The sequence below is a fragment of the Mus caroli genome, chromosome 17 (genome assembly GCF_900094665.2).
Source record: "Mus caroli chromosome 17, CAROLI_EIJ_v1.1, whole genome shotgun sequence".
Taxonomy (NCBI): domain Eukaryota; kingdom Metazoa; phylum Chordata; class Mammalia; order Rodentia; family Muridae; genus Mus; species Mus caroli.
This window is the reverse complement of record NC_034586.1, coordinates 34,032,669-34,051,854: the sequence shown is the minus strand read 5'-3', so window position 1 is coordinate 34,051,854 and position 19,186 is coordinate 34,032,669. Positions and strand designations below refer to the sequence as shown.

General features: G+C 48.1%; 1 protein-coding gene across 1 annotated transcript in view; it reads right to left on the bottom strand.

Moving 5' to 3' along the window:
- Window positions 1-8,495, bottom strand: part of Gabbr1 (gamma-aminobutyric acid type B receptor subunit 1) — a 29,523-nt gene extending 21,028 nt beyond the window's left edge. Inside the window, exons 1-7 of the mRNA XM_021149945.2 lie at window positions 8,129-8,495; window positions 7,637-7,718; window positions 6,756-6,959; window positions 5,805-5,990; window positions 4,624-4,644; window positions 3,267-3,427; window positions 181-315 (exon numbers count right to left, since the gene is read on the bottom strand). Of these exons, the coding sequence (XP_021005604.1) occupies window positions 181-315; window positions 3,267-3,427; window positions 4,624-4,644; window positions 5,805-5,990; window positions 6,756-6,959; window positions 7,637-7,718 (789 nt within the window). The 5' untranslated portion in view covers window positions 8,129-8,495. The remainder of the gene's footprint in view (window positions 1-180; window positions 316-3,266; window positions 3,428-4,623; window positions 4,645-5,804; window positions 5,991-6,755; window positions 6,960-7,636; window positions 7,719-8,128) is intronic.
- Window positions 8,496-19,186: the final 10,691 nt, after the last annotated feature.

The following is a 19,186-nucleotide window of genomic DNA, read 5'->3' as shown; positions in this document are numbered from 1 at the left end:
GAGAAGAGAAGAGAAGAGAAGAGAAGAGAAAAAAAAAGAAATTCTACCAGAAAGCCAACCAGCTCAGGTTCTCAGTAGACTGAGTCCTGGCAGTTGTCCCTTTCCCGAGTCCTCTAGAACATAGCCATGAGCTTTCTACTCAACCCAGCCCAAAAGGAAGTGACCCCCTGCCTTGCATACCACAATAAGGTTCCACATCCGGGCAGCCTCAGCTACCAGTGTGGAGACAGAGCTGCAGCCGGGCATGAGGATGATCTTGATGGGGTCATTGTAGAGTAGTTCATACAAGTACTTGGTGGCTTGCCCTGGGTCGCACTGAAGGAGGAAGGAGGAAATGAGGGTTGGCTCCCAAGCCCCTTACCCCGCCCCCCCCCCACACACACATACATACACATCTCACATTGCCTAGTCTCTTGGGCAACCTAGTGCCTTTCCTTAACTATTCACTGCCAGCACCATATTCTTCTTCCTGTCAAATTTCTAGTTTGGGCTTTTCCCTTACGTTTCCTTCTCTTGTCTTGGATCTAGCACGTTGGCCCTTCCTTCCATATTAACACACACTCTACTGTCTCCCACTTCTGCTTATTCTCAAACAACCGTAAGCCCACTCTCTTTGGTCATCTCTGTACCCCACCTCATCCCATGTTTATAGGGTCTGAACATCTGCTCAGAAAATACAAATACATTCTCTGCAGATCCCTAGACAGCTCCCTCAATGAAATTTCCACCTTCAATTTCAGAGAACAAGAACAAGATCAGTAGGGTGTCTGCTCTGCACCCTGTCCTTTCCTGCTGGGCCCTGACATTTGACGAGTCCATTAGAAAAAAAAAAGGGGAGGGGGGAGTGCAGAAGAATCTAAAATAAAAGAGATCCAGATAAATAGACATAGAGTGGAATTCTCCACAAGCCAGATGATAGGAGAGATGCCTGAAAGAGATGAAACAGGAAAGCTTAGGGAGGGAAAGAATGGTAGGAGGGAAAATTGGGGGAGGAAGGGCCAGCCGTGGGTCCCCTACTGTCTGTTCCCCTCCTGCTGAAGCATGACATTTCAGAAGCTGCTGGAGCCCCCAAAAGAAGCAGAGAAGAAATGACAGCCAGTGGGGAGTCAGAGCAGAAGGAACAGAGACTGGAGGCACAAGGGACTGGAGAGGGTGAACTTGGTGGAGGGGGTTAGAAAGAAAATAAAGAAGGTATCTGGAGTCTGCTTGCTCCCCACTGAGGCCTGACATTTGAGACACTGTGGGGAATTGGAGACAAGAAGCCCAGGGAGCCAGGGGGAGCTGGCAAATCTGAGCACCCAAAAAAAACCAAACAAACAAACAAACAAACAAACAAATCACACTCTGAACACAGCTGCCTGCTCTGCTCTCCACCCTGCCAAGGGCAGGGCTCACCTGTAGGTTTGGAGCATGCTTCCTACTCGGCATCTTTACAGTTATTATTGTTATTATTTTTACCATTAGTGGGCCCTCCCTGACTTGGAACAGATACTGACCCCAGCTGCTCCTAAGTCCTGAAAGTGTCCCTCCACTGTTGGTCTGAAGAAAGGATCTCACAGGAACAATGAGGATACTCGGAAACCTACAGTTACATAAAACAGGGCCTGTGTGGCCTAATGTGTGCACCATCTTCTGCTTCATCTCTTCTCTACCTGTTCTTACGAAAACCCCACACACAACCATGTACCCCAACCCATGCCATTCCTAACTGACCACTGGCCAAGGATGGAGACCTACGCTGCACCATAGCCTCTCCTTCATGTCTACCTTCTTCTAGTGGCCCCCACCCCTTTTGCTCCCCAACACCCCTAGAGAATCACTTGTCATGGGGGAAGAATTTGAACTCAAGTCAGGCCTCCCTTATCTTCCTGTAGTGCCCCATCTCTGGTCTCTTCCCATCTCCCCCTCACAAACAATGATCTATGTTGCTCTCTAACCAGATCAAGACCCTCTCTCTTCTCCCTTTCTCCCTACCCTCCCTCACGTGTAATTTTTTTTTCCTTGTGCTCTGCCTCTCTTCCCACAGGCATCCTGGAGTAAGCTGCATGCAGCCATCTCCTTAGGCAGGATCTCTGTGGATGAAAATGAAGAAACTACTTGGGAATCCTTCCTAAGGAGTTCAAACTAGTATTTTAAACAAATGGTGTGTTTGTTCACTGATGTTTGGGACCCACAGAGAAGGCAAAAATCCAAGGGAACTTATATTGTTGGGGTTTCCCCCCCCAAGCCCCTTCCCCTAGTGTTCTGCCAGCAGGCTCATTTCTGTACCCTTTGGAGACAACATGTCTATTTTTAGGTGCATACCAATGCTCCACACACCCCCAAGAATAAAATGGCCAAATCTCCCACCTGTACAATTTTTCTAATCTCAAATCGCTGGAGCCACATGTCAGAAAGGACCCAAACTTCTGTCCTGTCAGTTCCCTCTTAGAGAGAGACTTGGTAAAGAAATCTCACCATAGACCATCCTCTAACCCCAAAATTTCTTCACCACGACCAACCTTTTCCTCTTCTCCAAAACTACATCCTGTTTTCTCTTTTCAGATCCACTAGGCCATAATAAAACCAAACGCTAAAATCAGGACACCCCCCACCCCAGGTTCCACAGGAGGCCCAGGGTTCTGACTGTTCCCACCCTCCTCCCCACCCCCTCCCTGATCCATTCTTTTTGATCTCCCGGTACACTGACTCTCCATCCCCAATGCTGTTGTAGGGGTTCCTTATGGACCCCCAATACACTCACTCTCCCAGTGCCTCAGCCCACCTCTTAACCATTATTAGTCTTTCCCAGACCTGTAGGCCATATTCTCACAGGAATCCCCTAAGAGATAGAGATGAAGAGTCAGGCAGCTTTACCTTGCTGTTTGTTTTGACAGATAAAGTAGAGCCCTCTTGCCTCTCTAAATCCTCCCCCTTCTCTCCATATTCCTTTCAGCCCCAACCTACGCCAAGATTTACCTTGTTACCATGGTAAATGTAAACCCCTGAGCCAGCTGCCCACCTCTGACGTCCCTTCCAGCCCCCAACCCTGGCCAGGGATAACTTACTCCAGAGGATCAGCACCTAAGACCCCCACCACTTCTGTGAATCTCCTACTGCCTACAAGAGAGTCGGCCTTCAGAGCCACTGAAATATCCCAAAGCTCCCGCACCTCCTGTGCGTCTCCAACCAGTCACTCTCGGGAGGGGTCTGCTTCACAATCCCAAAGAGGATTCATAGCCCTCGCCTCCCACCACCCCGGCCACTCTGTCCCTCACCCCGACTACCTTGCTGTCGTGGTGGATAAGCTTGAGCTCGTAGTCCGGCAGGATGTCTCTGCGGCTGTTAACGTCCTCCAGCGCCATCTCCACCGCAGGTTGGCAGGCCTGGCCCCCCGGCCAGCCCCCGCTCATGGGAAACAGCGCCCCGATGTATACTGCACGCCGTTCTGAGGAGGGGTGCGGGGGGACCCTCGGGTGAGGCCGCGGGAGATGAGGGGAGTGAGAGGCCCACACCGGAGCCACCCCAGCCGCCATCACCAGCAGAAGAGGCAGCGGCCACCCCACCGGGGTACAGGGTCCCCCCGGGCCCATGGCGAGGAGGGGCGGGGGCGGCCTCCTTGGGGTGGGGGCAGCTCAGGGGGGACACTTCTTCTGGGGAAGGCTTCTGGGAGGGCGTCGGGGAGGCGCCTCCATCCCCGGTCTCATTGGGGAGGAGGGGCCAGAGCCCGGGGAAGGCAGAGACGTGGGCTTCCTAGGGCCAGGAGACGCTCGCTCCCGCCACCGCGGACTCTCCTCGCCGACTGACCGACCGACAGAAGGGAGGAGGGAGAAAAGGAGCTGGGGGGGGGGCTTGACGTCACGGGCTGGAGGCGGGGATAGGAGCCAGTGCAGAGGCCCGGAGGGGAGGGGAGAAGAGAGAGAGCGCAAGGAAGGGAGGGGTCTCTGCCTAAGGAGACTAGAGGAGAGGATTTGAAAGGAAAGAGGATAAGCACAGAGCAAAGAGGGGAAGCGAGGGTGGGTAGGGTAGGAGAGGAAGGTGACAGTTCTGAAAGGGGGATATGGGGAGATGGAGCGAGGAACTAAGGGTAGGTAGAGCGAGAGCGATGGGAAAGGCTTTGCAGAAGGGGAGAACTGGTATGGAGAAGTGCAGCTTAGGAGAAGGATAGTGCAGTTGAGGGAAGGCTGGAAGAAAGGTGATGGGAGAAAGGGTCTACAGAGGATGCGAGGCTCGTATGGGTGGGACCGGTGAACAGGGTCGACTGAACCTCGCAGGTAAAACCTAGGTAGGGGGTGGCAAGAATAGGTCCCCGAGGTCTGAAGGAACCCCACGAAGGAGAGATCTGGGATCCTCCGGCGCGCGGCTGCCCCCTACCGGGCTTCGCGCTAGAAAACTGAGTCCGAGAGGAGCGCGACCCGGAGGAGCGTGGCCAAGCAGGGAAGTGGGAGGGAGCGCGACCCGCGGAAAACCGCGATTTGGCGGCAAGAAACAGGTAGGAGAGGAGGGCCCGGCCTCAAACTAGAATGGGTGGGGGGACATGAGTAACAGGACACCCACAACCTAAGCAAAGAAATCCTGCTGGTGGAGGGTGAAGAGTGAGGGGATGGGGGCGGCAGTGCACGCGGGAAGGGTTTCTGATCTCACCTGAGTGTGGCGTTCGATTCACTGGCAGCAGGAAAGACGGGGATCAGAGAAGAGTTACCAGGGGCGCCCAGCTTCCCAGGCCTGATCCCCAGCCCCCTCCCACACCTGTTCATGCGGAGCGGAGACTGCGATGAGGGAAGGGTGCCTGAGGATAAGAGCAAGGCGGGGCTAGGGGTCAGGACTCGTGTTTTCTTCAATTATTCAAAGGACAACAGAATTTGTGCCAGCAAGTAAAGGGGGTCGGGGTGCAGCTGAGTTTTGTAGAGCTTGAGTATTATATATGTATATATAAATCTGTGATCTCTTTAAGAAGACAAATTACAAAACAATTGGTTTTAAATACGTGCTGTTTAAATACCTTAATTTAGTAAGTTCTCCAAAGGTTGGTTAGCATATGCACACAGTATTAAGAGCTCAAAATAAGGACTTAGTCAAAATGAAGAACCCTGAAGCTTAATTCATTCCAGGAGAGAAGAGTATATATACAAGAGTTTGGGTGCCCAGAAAAGGGAGACATTTGCAGAAAAGACAGCAAAGAGGCAAGCAAGGGGGTAGCAAACACAAAAGCAATCAATTATTCCCTCAAGGAATGATCAAGGTTGTTAAAGTATACACAAGACTCAGTCTTCTTCCATCTGCCCTTGAATTATCACTGTTCTGGTCATTCTGCCCCAATTTTTTTGCTTTTTCCACGTTTCCAATCCCATATCTCACCGACTTTTTCTAAATGTAATGTATGATTTAATTCTGAATATTTACAGCAATTCCATTATAGAGTGAATAGCAAAGGACCAGTCCTAGAAGAGTGATACAGAGGATGTTCTAAGTCTACAGAGGGGGGTAGTTTTTTTCCAGGGGGTGGGGAGAGCAGTTTTTTAACTTTAAGAAGCTGAGCGGGGCGGGGTTGAGATTAATGAAGGAAAAATAAAAAAAGGTCCAAGATTTGAAATCAGGAAGAACACACTAAAGGAAAGGAGGGTGGGGGGAAGCCCAACAGAAAGGACCGTGGAACCAAGTCTGAGGCAGGTGGGTGGTGTAAAGATGGGCTTCACCTGCATCCTCCCAAACTCCTCCCCGACATTCTTCATAGCAACCATCCGTTCCCTCTACCCACTCCCACCCCACTCCCATTCTAGGGCAGGCACCCTCATCAGCTGCAGGCAGGCAGCTGTTCCCCTCACCCTGGCAGTGGGGCTTGGGGGTGCTCCACTGGCCCTGACTACAGATGCTCCGGGAGCTGCCCACCAGATGGAAGTCGGGGTCACATCGGAAATCCACCCGGGCTCCATCCAGAGCTGGGAGGTCCCCACCCGTCAGGAAAACCTTCCCATTTTCCAGGGTCAAATAAGACTTGGAGCAGATTCGGACTGTGGAGAGACAGGAAAATAAGAAAAAAGGCAAGTTGTAGAGGATCCTTCCCTTAGGGAGTACAGAGAATTAGGTTTGGGTCTGGGTTCACAAGCATCCTGCTCCACAGGAAATCAGGTGTGCAATGTCTGTGCCTCCCTATCTCCCCGTTCTCCCCAGCCCTTCCCACCCCCACCCCCACCCCCAGTATTCACATTCCTATCAGAAAAAAATAGCATTTCTATTGTAGGAACTCAAGATGGAGCTATAAGCACACAAAACAGATACTGCTCAGCAGCACAGTAAAGTGGGTAGTCTTTTGCCTTTGAAATGTGTGGATGTACGTAAATCTGGATGCAAGATCAGGCTTGCTTTTCTTATTATGGCTGGTCTATACTACTACTGGCTTATATGGACATTGAGTGGGAGACAAAGGTGTCAGAAAATGTAATGAAATCGTCTTATAACTTAAAAAATAATCTCTCATTAATGAACCTCAAAGGATAACTCCGATGAAAAATCAAAGTTATTTCACCCAATGATCAGTATCCTAATGAAGACGATGAAGTGAATGTGCTGGCTGCTTAGCTTGCTTCCTCCCACTAGCTGCTCACAGCAACACCCCTCCTCCTACATAGTACTCATTCATTAAACGTATTTGTGAATTTGGTTCCACTGGATTTAAATTGCTGACTTGCAAAACAACTAAGGTTGGTCTGCAACTGAGAATGGAAGGGCCTGAAGGAAGGGGGCAGGGGTAGTGGGTGGCTTCCCAGGCTACTCACCACAGCGACTGGGTGTGTCCATATCCGTCCAGGAGCCGTTGGCCAGGCACTTGCGCACCTTGGGCCCCACCACCTCGCGCTCTCCCCGGCACACATATTCAATCTCATAGTCCACAGGCAGGAAGTTGATGGCCTTCACCTGGTCGCGAGTCAAGCCACGGTACCTGATGCCACCTTCCCAGGGCGGATGTATAATCTGGCAACCTGAAAGAGAATGGGGAGGCACAGGGGAACCGTGGGAGCGGGAAGGCAGCGCCGCAGTGGAAGGGGGAAGAGCAGGGCGTGGTCAATGGTGGGGTTGGAGCTGGGGGACAGAAAAGGAGGGGCACACGGGACACACGACTGGAAGGTGGGAGTGGGAACAGTTAAGAACCCCAAGCTGCAGAACCCAGCGTCGTGGGTTAGGGCTAAAGCTGGTGCGAGAGTCCACCGGTTAAGAAGTATAATGGAGACAAATATCTAAGAAGAAATCCTAAGGGCTATAATGTTCGGTGGTTTAAATGAGGGACAGGGCTGAAGGAGAATACCGGTGAGGACCACACAAACCCACTGAACAAGGACCACACAAACCCATCAAAGCAACAAGGTGGACTACGGAAGGGGGGCGCTGTAGTAATGTGGGACCTGGAAAGGGAGGTGGGGCTGAGATAATTCGGGGTCACAGAAAAACGGTGTAGTGTAGCAACGTGAGGTAGAGGAAATGGGTACTGGTGGTGATGCAGAGTGACAGAAAGGAGGTCAGGAGTAGTGAAGTGGCTGCGGACCAGGATGCCGGGGATGGGGGCGGGGGAGGTCCTGCCGCGAGAGTGATGAGGAAAGGAGACGTGCAGGGAAACGAGCTGTGGGGTGGAAGAGGTCCGGGGCGCCGGAGATGGGTGCACCTTCCGAGGTGGCGTTGGGGGTCTGAGCCCCGCCAGCGCCCAGGGGGCGGAGGAAGAGAGGCACCAGCAGCAGCAGCAGCATCTGAGGAAAAGACAACCGTGAGGGCACGGAGGAGCCCGCCGGCAGCGGCCTGGGCCAGCCGACGGACAGGTCTCGCTCCGCGCACCTCAAGGGCTCCGACCGCGCGGTTCGGGACACGGAGGGCGCCCCGCGGAGGAGGCGGGGGCGGAGCCGCACGGGCTGGGGGTGGGAGAGGAGGAGAGAGCGCCTGTCCCCACCCTCCTCCGGCCTCCCTCGGCCCCCCACCCTCCCGGGACTCCACCTCCTCTCAGCAGCCCCTGTGGCTAGCGCTAGCCCATCTTACCCACGCTCAGGGGTCCCGCTACCCCATCACTCGCCTCTCGCACCCGAACCCCACGCACCCCCCCCAGGCCCTACTCTACGTCCACCGGCCTCCTTACCAAGCCCCGGTCGTGGGGCCCCGGTCTTACCTCGGCGGCCGGTCCCGCTCCGCGGCTCTCCCCGGGCCTCAAGGGCCCAGGCCCGGCCGCGGCTCCCCGTTCTCCCTCCCGGTCCTCCAGCTTCCCCTCCCCCTGTTCTTCTTCCACAGGAATCCAGGCTCCAGCCCGGCCGGGGTCTCTCCCCTTCGCGATCGCTACCCGCAAACCCCACCCCCGTCTCTCCTTCCCCGGGGCGACGGCGGCCGCGAGAGCACGGTGCCGGGAGGGAAGGAGGCGGCGCCGGGGACCGGGGAAGCTCTCGGGCGGAGGGAGGAAGGAGGGTGCAGGGGAAGACGGGGCGGGGGGAAGGGAGGGGGAGATCGGAGAGGGCGCCTCCCACAACCCGAGCCCCAGGAGCCGCCCCGGATCCCGGCCCCTCCCTAGACCGCCCACGGCGCGGGAGGGCGTAGAGGTAGGATGGAGGGGAACATAGGCGACCACGTATGCAGGCGGGGACTAAGAGCTGCCGAGAGACCTGCAGGCTAGACTGATGGAGACAGGAGGGGGGCTGTAGGGGGTTATACGACCCAAGCCTAAAGCAGAGGAGCTGGCACAAAGACAAGGAGCCTGGATGAAGGGTGAAGAAAGGATGTGTTTGTACAAAAGGAAGACAGATCTGGACCTGGCGAAAGGAGGGAAGATGTCATATGCCTGGGGAACAGACCTTGAAAGGGAAGGGAGAAGCTAGGGTCAGAAGGGCAGCCGATGGTGGAGGGGGCACTAGGAGAAAAACAGGATAGAAGAACTAGAACTGGGATCCCCGGGTGGCTCGTTAGTCCAGCAGTGGTCTACGTGCCAGCTTATGGCGGGGAGCAAGAGATCAGGGGCATCAGAAGAGATACTGAGGTAGATGGAGAAAGGAGAGGGCATAAAGAAAGAAAACCTCTACGTGAGCATGAACCTGTATTATCCACACTCAGACCAGACCTGCAGTTCTTGACTAAGGGTAAACTGGAGGCCCTGACAGAGAGGTCTGACAGCCAAAGCTCCTGCATTGCGATTTTCTGTCCATAACTTGATGGACAGAAAGATGAAAAGGGAGTGTGGCGGGGGTTGGGGGAGGCACTCCTTTGCTGGCTAGTTCTTCCAGAGAGGTGGGTGGAAACCAGATATTATGAGACCCAGGAGAACCGAGGCTCTCAACCTTCAACCCTATGTTAGAACAAGTATTTGTAATGACTCCTAAACCACGAACTAATAATCATAGATTGCATCACTTCCCTATGCACGTGACTAAAAAGAACAAAATATTTCCCCATCTATAAGAAGGAGCATAGCAATTTGCTACAACATAAACAGTATTTTAGAGTGAGTGCCGTTTCCCTCGAAGCAGGCAAATGCTTACACCTCTCCATAGAGTCACAGAAATGGTACTTCTACCAACACACTGATACAGGTGCACAGCCAGTGACTCAACTACCTCCGGCATGTTGCCATCAATGTAGTGACTTCAGGAAATGTTGAGCAACTCTTGGTAGCAAAGTCAAGCTTCCCTAAACTCACACAGAACTGTAATTGCATTCCTAGAAAGTTCGCTACATATTCAGACCATAAAAAAAGACTATTAAGTTCTAGGCTCAGATAATTAAACACAAGTTTTTACCTACATGAATGTCCTGGGGGACTTCTGAAAATCTGGATAAAGAGAGAACTCGTATCTGGCAGGAGGACAGCTTTTACACAGGTTCTACCCATATGTACACCCTCTCTCACAGTGCTAAATACAAAAAAGAAGCCCCACAAGCTTTTAAATGTTGCCTGGAAAGAGTCTGAGAACCACTGGACTAAATAGTGAGCAAAAGAGAGTAGGAAGGATTTCTAACCAGCAGAAGAGACAGCCACCCTCCTCTGAGTAGCCTGCCCTCTCAATAAGACTAACTGAAGTTATGGATACCAGCCAGGGAAGCTTCCCAGGTAGTCAAAAAGAAGAGCTACCTGACTCTGACTGACTCTGTGCCAGGCCTTGGCTAGTCCTTCTAGCCAGGTGGTATCCTGTGGTCCTGGCAAAGCTGAGTTCACAAACCCCTCCCCAAGTCCAGCAGGACCCTGCCTCAATGGAACATCTGAGCAAGCATGCTCCCTGGGATCACAGACTACTCTCAACATCTTTGTGTAAGCACTCTGACTTGCTTGCCCCTAGAGCATTCTGTAGCTGCCATTTCCTCCTTCCATACCTTTTCACCCTCCAGTATACTTTCCAGAGTTCCTTATCCATGTTCCTTGGGACACTTGTTTAGGTCCTTCCTGACACAGGGCTGTGTCAGCCCTGTTCTTCCCACAGATAATGTACCTAGCAGGAGATAAGATGTCGGGAATGAATGTAGGGCCTCGAACTCTCCACTTCCTTCTTTTCTTTCTAAAAAACAAAAAAAGCAAAAGCTTCTACAGGTGAGCCTTTGCAATGCTACCTCCTTTGTGTAGTTTTTGTTTGTTTGTTTTGTTCTGTTCTGTTTTGTCACCATTTTCCATGGAAATAGAGGCGTTAAATTTTACTCAGATTCCCTACAGAATGGCCAGCCTTCTTTATCTTGCTTCCCATATTCTCCATCTGATGCCTTTCCCCCATTCTTTCTCTTCCACCCTAGAGAGCACAAAGCTTAATTATCAGAAGGCATGGAAACACAAGAGCCAAAGTAGCCCAAGTTGTTGATGATCAATAAATTCTGGGCTCGGGGGCTGGCAACATGACTCAGTGGGTAAGAGCAATGACTGCTCTTCCAAAGGTCCTGAGTTCAAATCACAGCAACGACATGGTGAGTCACGACATTCATAATGAGATCTGACGCCCCCTTCTGGTGTGTCTGAAGACAGCTACTGTGTAGTTATTTATAATAATAAATAAAAGTTTGGGCCAGAGCAGGGCCGACTGGAGTGAGTGGGCAGGGTTGACTAGAGCAAGCAGAGGTCCTAATCCCAACAACCACATGAAGGCTCACAACCATCTGTACAGCTACAGTGTACTCACATACATAAAAATAAATAAATCTTTAAAAAAAAAAAAGCAAAAAATTTCTGGGCTCTTCCAGTAGATAACATCTCATCCTTGAACCACCACATGAAGTAAATGGACATTCATGCTCTTGTATTCAATTAAACTGCTTTGGAGAAGGTGAGACAAAGCAAGGAGATCATAACTAGAAGTCAGCCCAGCCAATATTTTTTTTTATCTTTTTTTTAATTGGGTATTTATTTCTTTTACATTTCCAATCCTATCCCAAAAGTCCCCCACCCGCTCCCCCACCCACCCACTCCCACTTCTTGGCCCTGGCATTCCCCTGTACTGAGGCATATAAAGTTTGCAAGACCAATGGGCCTCTCTTTCCACTGATGGCCAACTAGGCCATCTTCTGATTCATATGCAGCTAGAGACACGAGCTCCCGGGGGGGGGGGTATTGGTTAGTTCATATTGTTGTTCCACCTATAGGACTGCAGATCCCTTCAGCTCCCTGGGTACTTTCTCTAGCTCCTCCACTGGGGGCCCTGTGATCCATCCAATAGCTGACTGTGAGCATCCACTTCTGTGTTTGCCAGGCCCCGGCATAGTCTCACAAGAGACAGCCATATCTGGGTACTTTCAGCAAAATCTTGCTGGTGTATGCAATGGTGTCAGCATTTGGAAGCTGATTATGGGATGGATCCCCGGATATGGCAGTCTCTAGATGGTCCATCCTTTTGTCTCAGCTCCAAATTTTGTCTCTGTAACTCCTCCCATGGGTGTTTTGTTCCCAATTCTAAAAAGGGGCAAAGTGTCCACACTTTGGTCTTCGTTCTTCTTGAGTTTCATGCGTTTAGCAAATGGTATCTTATATCTTGCAGCCCAGCCAATATTTGAACTCCAGCTTCTTACTTTGCATCCAAAATTAATTTTCTTTCTTAGACAGTCTCACTGTGATTATTCGCATTTGCTTGGCCCCAAGAGTGGCACTATTTGTAGGTGTGGCCTTGTTGAAATAGGTGTGTCACTGTGGATGTGGGCCTTAATACCCTTGTCCTAGCTGCCTGGAAGTCAGTCTTCCACTAGCAGCCTTCCAATGAAGATGTAGAACTCTCAGCTCTGCCTGCACCATGCCTGCCTAGATGCTGCCATGCTCCCACCTTGATAATAATGGACTGACCTGTAAACTGAACCTGTAAACCAGCCCCAATTAAATATTGTCCTTTATGAGACTTGTCTTGGTCATGATGTCTGTTCACAGCAGTAAAACCCTAAGACACTCACTGTGTAGTCTTGGCTGGTTGGAACTTGTTGCATAGAACAGGAGAGCATTTCACTTGCAGCAATCCTCCAGCCTCCACCTCTTGAGGGCTAGGGTTATAGTTATGTACCATTATGTCTAGTCCATATTCAAATTCTTCATATTGCATTTCAAGGTTTAGTTTTGCCAGGTATCATAATACATGCCAATGACCCTAGCACTTCGGAGGATGCTGCTGGAGGACAATTAGGTCAAAGTCAATCTGTGTTACATAGAGAGTTTGAGGCCAAACTGAACTACAAAAATAAATAAATAGGTTAGAATTTAGTCTTTGTTTTGGGTTTGTTTGTCTGTGTAGTTGTGCTTTCATTGCTTTGAAGTGTTGGTTTTTAGGTACCGCCTTCTAGTTTATCTAAGTTCAAACTTAGGTCAGGTTCTCTTAAATAGAGTCAGAACTTAAAAGATTTGGCCTCTCAGGCCCATGTCTATCACACTGTGTGCATTAGGTCTCAGCATATGAATTGGAAGAGAAGGGTACACACACATTCAGACCACAGCAAGTGTGTATTCTTAACACTTCTGGCCTTGTTCTTTGTTCCAGCCTAGGGCATAGGAAGATTGGTTATGCTGCTGTTGAGCCTTTGCAACTATACACAGGTAGGTCTAACCTAGAATTCACAAAACTTCAGTGAAAAAAAAAGACAATGACACCGTGAAACCCTTTCTCTAGCTCACGTCGCTCTATCTCGGGGACACTCAGAGCCAATAACCAGGTTACCAAGTTGGCAGTGTGAATTGGCTCTATAAATAATGTCTCCACGAGTAAGCACTTATGTAATAAGTGAATGAGCACAATGTAATTAAGTTTTAGAGTAACCAAGGCAAAAATAAATCAGGAAAGCTCATCTTTACAGTATGGATGAGTATAGGCTAACTGACCTTGACCAGACTCAGCTTTTGCCAATACAAATTTAAATTAACAGACTTTTAAATATTTCAAAATAAATAAGAATATTATATATATATGGGTGTGTGTGTGTGTGTGTATGTATGCATATACATGTACACACACACAAATACACACATATGTAGTTAAGGCCTGAGTAAAGGTACTTGCTGCCAAACCGGACAACCTGAGTTCAATTCCCTGGTCCTACATAGTAGGAGAGAAATGAATCTCAAAAGTTGTTCTCTGAGCTCTATACACCTCTTGCAGCAGGCAGGAAGGCAGGCAGGGTCACACACACACATACACACACACACACACACACACACACACACACACGGGCGTGGTGTTAAAATAGAATTAAAATGTAAATAAAAGTAAAGCAAAACCACACCAGGCTAATAATACTCACAGTACTCAGAATAAGAGTAAGAAAGAAAAAATTATGCTATTCTTTCCCTATTTTCTTTTTTTAAAGATTTATTTATTTTATTTATATGAGTACACTGTAGCTGTCAGACAGAACAGAAGAGGGCATCTGATCCCATTACAGATGGTTGTGAGCCATCATGTGGTTGCAAGGAATTGAACTCAGGACTTCTGGAAGAGCAGTCAGTGATCTTAAACTCTTTCTTAATCATCTCTCCAGCCCCTCTTTTTTCCTTTTTTAAGTGTAGCAGGTATACACAGTTTATTACAGAGTAAAGTGGGGTGGGGCATCCTCAGCGGAAGAGACTAGACAACATCCAAAAGGACCACTATGCATGCTCATGGAACTCTGAGAATGTACCTGGATAAGGAGACCAGTCAACCTCAGTCTCTAACTGGACTACTGAGGTTCCTGTTGTCTGTTACCACCAATACCAATGGACAGAGACAAGAGCTTTAAGCTGTGCTTTATGCAGAGAGCAGGCAGTATAAGAAAACTGAAGATTGATGCCCGGAAGTCCTGTCTTAGATCCAGCTCCTCTCCAGCTAGCAGACTCAATAGACAATGAGACCAAAGACAAGCCAATAGTCTCGAAGTTTAGTCTGGTACCTATGGTCAGGTGGTTGTCTGTGGAATTCATATACTCTCCCCCTCATAAACAGTCAGGTCTGCTTATTCCCCAGACCACAGAGCCTTACATTGTCCTTAGGTACCATATGAATGAAGGACTGTACTGCAGTATAAATTGTGCTATCATAACATAGAATATAGATGTGCTTTATCTGTTCTCTATTAAATTTTTCTATTAGAAACTTACAGAATGTTGGTGGAAACCTTCATTCCAGAAGACTAGAGAGAGGCTTGGTGATTAAGAGACTTTGTGAGGATCTGACTTTGGTTCCCAGCACCCATGTCAGGCATACAGCTCACAACTGCCTGTAACTCCAGCTCCTGGGAATCTAAGGTTGCTTTCCGAGGACACCTGCACACACATGCATATAAGTATACACAGACATACACTCATATACATGAGTATATGAGTATACTCATATGCTATGTATTAGTTACAAATAAAGTAGTTAGGTATGGGTGGCACACACCCAGCACTCCTTAAGCAGAGGTAAGCTTATCCCAGTGAGTTCAAAGCCATCCTAGTCTACATAGTGACTTCCAGGCCAATCAAGGCTACATAGTGAGACCCTATCTCCAAAAAAGTAAAATAAAAATAAACATGTACATACAAACCTGAAACCCATAACATGCACAATTATATTTCTGTGTTAAATGTAAGACTCACTTTGGGTGGAATAAATAGCAAAGAGCTTCATACCCAATTTTGCCACAGAATAAATGCAACTCTTGCTAGATTTTGCCACCAAATTAGTGAGATACAAAACTTTGGTTTTGAAATTATTGGCAAGTTTGGAATTGCAGAAAGTGACGTGTGAAACTAAGCTTATATATATATATATATGAGAAGTTATTTGCAAGTGGATATTTTAGGAGTCAAATCAAGAAAGCTGAGGCAAGAGACTAAAAATTCTATTCATGGAAACACCATGAAACTTCCAGCAAGGATCCCACACAGGCCTTGCCTGTGAATCTAACTACGTCTGCACCAACGAGCCTATCACAGCAAAGCAGACACCAGACCCAGAGAACCACATAAGCCATTGGGATCCCAGCAGAGGGGAAAGCCAGGAACAGGTGTGCTACTAGCTCTGCTTTAGCAATTGAGAGTAAACAAACACCTGTTGGGTTTACTCTTCCCTGCCTGCCTGTCTTTCCAAACCATCACTCTGGAACAACAGTGTGACTCATACACACCTTCAGATGTTTTCAGTATTTGTTACACTTGAATCTGTGCAGAAACAGAATACCTTAATGGTGCATAGTTTACATTATGTTCTCTTCTACTCTTCTAATTCATTCTTAGTCTCTCTCTCTCTCTCTCTCTCTCTCTCTCTCTCTCTCTCTCGTGTGTGTGTGTGTGTGTGTGTGTGTGTGTGTGTGTGTGTGTGTGTGTGCCTTGTACATATAACCATAGACCCTGGCAATGTGCCACATTCCACAACCCCTCTCTGTCCTATTCTTTTGTTTCTTTATGATAACTTCTCCACATGTGAGAGAAAACTGAAGTTCAAACAGTTTTAAATAGGGCTTGTGGGATAGCTTAGCAGGTAAAGTCACCTGTCACCAGGCCTAAAGACCTAAGATTGATATCCAGGAGACACACGTTTGAAGTAGAGAAACAACCCAGCAAGTTGTCCTTTTACCTCCACATTCTTAAACACACACACACACACGATAAATATGTGAATTAATTAATTAATTATATTAGGGAGATTGACTGCAGAAGGTGGTTGTGGGAGCTACTCCAACGTAAGTCAATCCCCAGTGGGAGAAAAAGATTCTGACATAGATACTACTATTTCCATTCTATTAATAAGAAACTCAAACTTATGTGACATGGGAAGATGAAAACACTGACTCCAAAGATCCTACTTGACATGAGGTGAAGCTGTGGAAAGCGTTGTCTAGCTTGTAGTCTGTCTTCCTGAAACATCTCTGTGTTTCTGTAGCGCTGTTATAGATAAATCCACTAGGGTCATCGTTACCTGGATAACAATTCTTCTGGGAGTAGATTCATCTTTCTGTGGAGCTGCCAGCAGTGTGGCTGGGCTCTACCCTCTCCAGCAGATTCTTCTGCTGTTTGCCATATGTCATGTTTTATCAATCTCTTTGCTAATCTGCTTCATTTATAGAATGCTATCTAGGATTCTGTCATACCAGGTACATTACTTCCTGCCTAGCAGCTCCTATCTTTAGGAAATTGAAGTTTCTTCCCAGCGCTGGAAGTGGCAGAATCTCTGGGCCTTGAAGACAATGTATGATCTCTAGTACATAATACAAGTTCTACTCCACGTAGCAGTACTAATAATTGTGCCTAAGTCAGGTCACTAGTACAGTAAGATATCTCCTACCAAGAGGAGGGGCCAAATCAATGCTCCTTCTCCTGTTCTTGCCTCTGCTCTCCTACCACTACTCCCTCTTCTCCTCAGATTCTCTCTTCCTTTTTGGGTTTGGGTTTGAGGGTCTAATGTGGTCCAGGCTAGTCTCCAACTGAAGATCTTCCTTTCTCAGACTCCTGTGTGCCAGGATTATAGGTGTGCACCACTGTGCCTGGCTATTGTCACTCTGCTGTTCTCTGAAAATGTCCATCAAAAGATCATGGTTCTTGAGTTTATCCCAAACACCTGCTCCACTACATGGGTAGTAAATCTTCGCCTGTGCCAGGATCCAACTTTCATTCTCTATGGATAAGTATTGCCGTAGGATAAGGGATTGCCATACATGAGGAAGGCCTTGACTGATGGTCCTAGAAGAGCTGTCTCCCAAAATGGTAGGACAAATATACCACACAAGTGTTCCTCAATCCTACCTTGCCATTTTCCTAAAGGAGTTAGGGGTGGTGGTGTTCCTAACTCTAGAAGTCTATGACTCAGTAGCACAAACTCAAACTAGTTAATGTGTCGGAGGTGGGTGAGAAGATGAGCTAGACATACTGCTCTTACAGAGGACTGCAGTTTGTTTCCCGGCAATTATGCTAGATAGCTCACACTTCCTTCCTTGTAATTCCAGTTCCCTGGGATCCAACACACTCTTCTAGCATTACATACAAGTGCATATACCCCATACATATATTCATGTTTTCATAAACATTTTTTTTGTTTGGTTGGTTTTTGGTTTTTGTTTTTGTTTTTTCAAGATAGGGTTTCTCTGTGTAGCCCTGGCTGTCCTGGCACTCTGCCTCCCGAGTGCTGGGATTAAAGGCGTGTGCCAACACACCCAGCTTCATACGAATTTTTGATCATATTGTTTCTTCTCCAACTCTCCTAAGATCTTCCCCACCTTACTTCCTACTAAATTTCATTTTCCTCTCTCTCTCCCTCTCTCTCTCTCTCTCTCAATAAAAAAAAATAAATAAATCAGTAACATGAAAATCACAAAAACAGCCGGGCGTGGTGGCGCACGCCTTTGATCCCAGCACTCGGGAGGCAGAGGCAGGCAGATTTCTGAGTTCGAGGACAGCCTGGTCTACAAAGTGAGTTCCAGGACAGCCAGTGCTACACAGAGAAACCCTGTCTCCAAAAAAAAAAAAAAAAAATGTGCACCAAAAAATGGAGTCTGTTTTGTGTTTGGCAACTACTTCTGAGCACAAGGCACAAGACTGCCCTGGAGTTTGGTTGATCTACTAAGGTGACCTCACTGCAGAAAATTAGCTTTCCCTTTCTCAACATCAATTCTCAGATATCACTTGCAAATAGCAATCATCATAGCAGAAAGCAGATCCGTGTAACACTGGAGCCGTAGCTGAAGAGCTTTAGATCCTGCAGGTATCAGACGAGGAAAGAGCCAGACTATGCCTGAGGTTGTAGAAGCCTGACTCGCCAGCAAGAAAGACAGACGCCACAACAGGATCCTTCTGCAACACGTTTATTGGGAGAGCTTTTACTGCGAAGGTGAAAGACCCCGAGCCCCAGAACTAGCGCTGCTTATATAGGCCTAGGAGAGGCATGTCTACACCTGATTGGTTATGCTTTCAGGTTATGCTTAACATGCCTCGAGCCAGGCAGTGACTCGGCAAAAAACTCTTTTGCATATGCGCACATTGGTTGTTTACCCATATTCATGGGTGGTGGCCAGCGGTAGCCAGCGCCATCTTGTAATGGCGTATGTGGCTTCCCACATGAGGTGGGCTTTTGAAACCCCAAAGCCTACCCCAGTGACATGCCTTTGGCAACATGGTCATACCTAACCCCCCAAACATTTCCACTAACTGACGACTAAGCATTCAAATACATGAGCCTATGAGGGTCATTCTCACTCAACTAACCCAGTTACTCCCATAACATTTTTGCCTCAATTTCACTAGTCTGTTTTGCAGACAGGTTGCTGTTGTAGGTCGTAAGGTTTATTACTGGGTGTTACCAATGAATACTTTTCTCCCCCAGTAACATGCAGAGTACCTTCCAGCCCCATAAATGCTAATCAGTAGGAGTGAAACTTCTAGTTGGTCACCAGCAGGATTTCTCCATATCCTACAGTGTAAGTAAGTTGTGTCTTCAGCAACGTGGCCTTACCATCAGGTTATGGAGAGTAATCAATAGGGCACTAAATGTGATGCTTTGGCAGTAGTGTATGGGTCCCCTTTGGCCAATAACCAGAAAAGATGTAACCCATCTCTGGCTTGAGGTTTTATTTGGTGACACATACACATGATTTCAAAAACATTTAAATCAAGTGTTGGCAGTAATGTAATAAACTATATCTTCAAACATAATTAACATGAGTATATATCAGTAAAACCATTTTATTTTGTGATAGAGACCATCTTTTTTGTTTGTTTGTTTTTTGTTTTTTTTGTTTTTTTGTTTTTTGAGACAGGGTTTCTCTGTGTAGCTCTGGCTGTCCT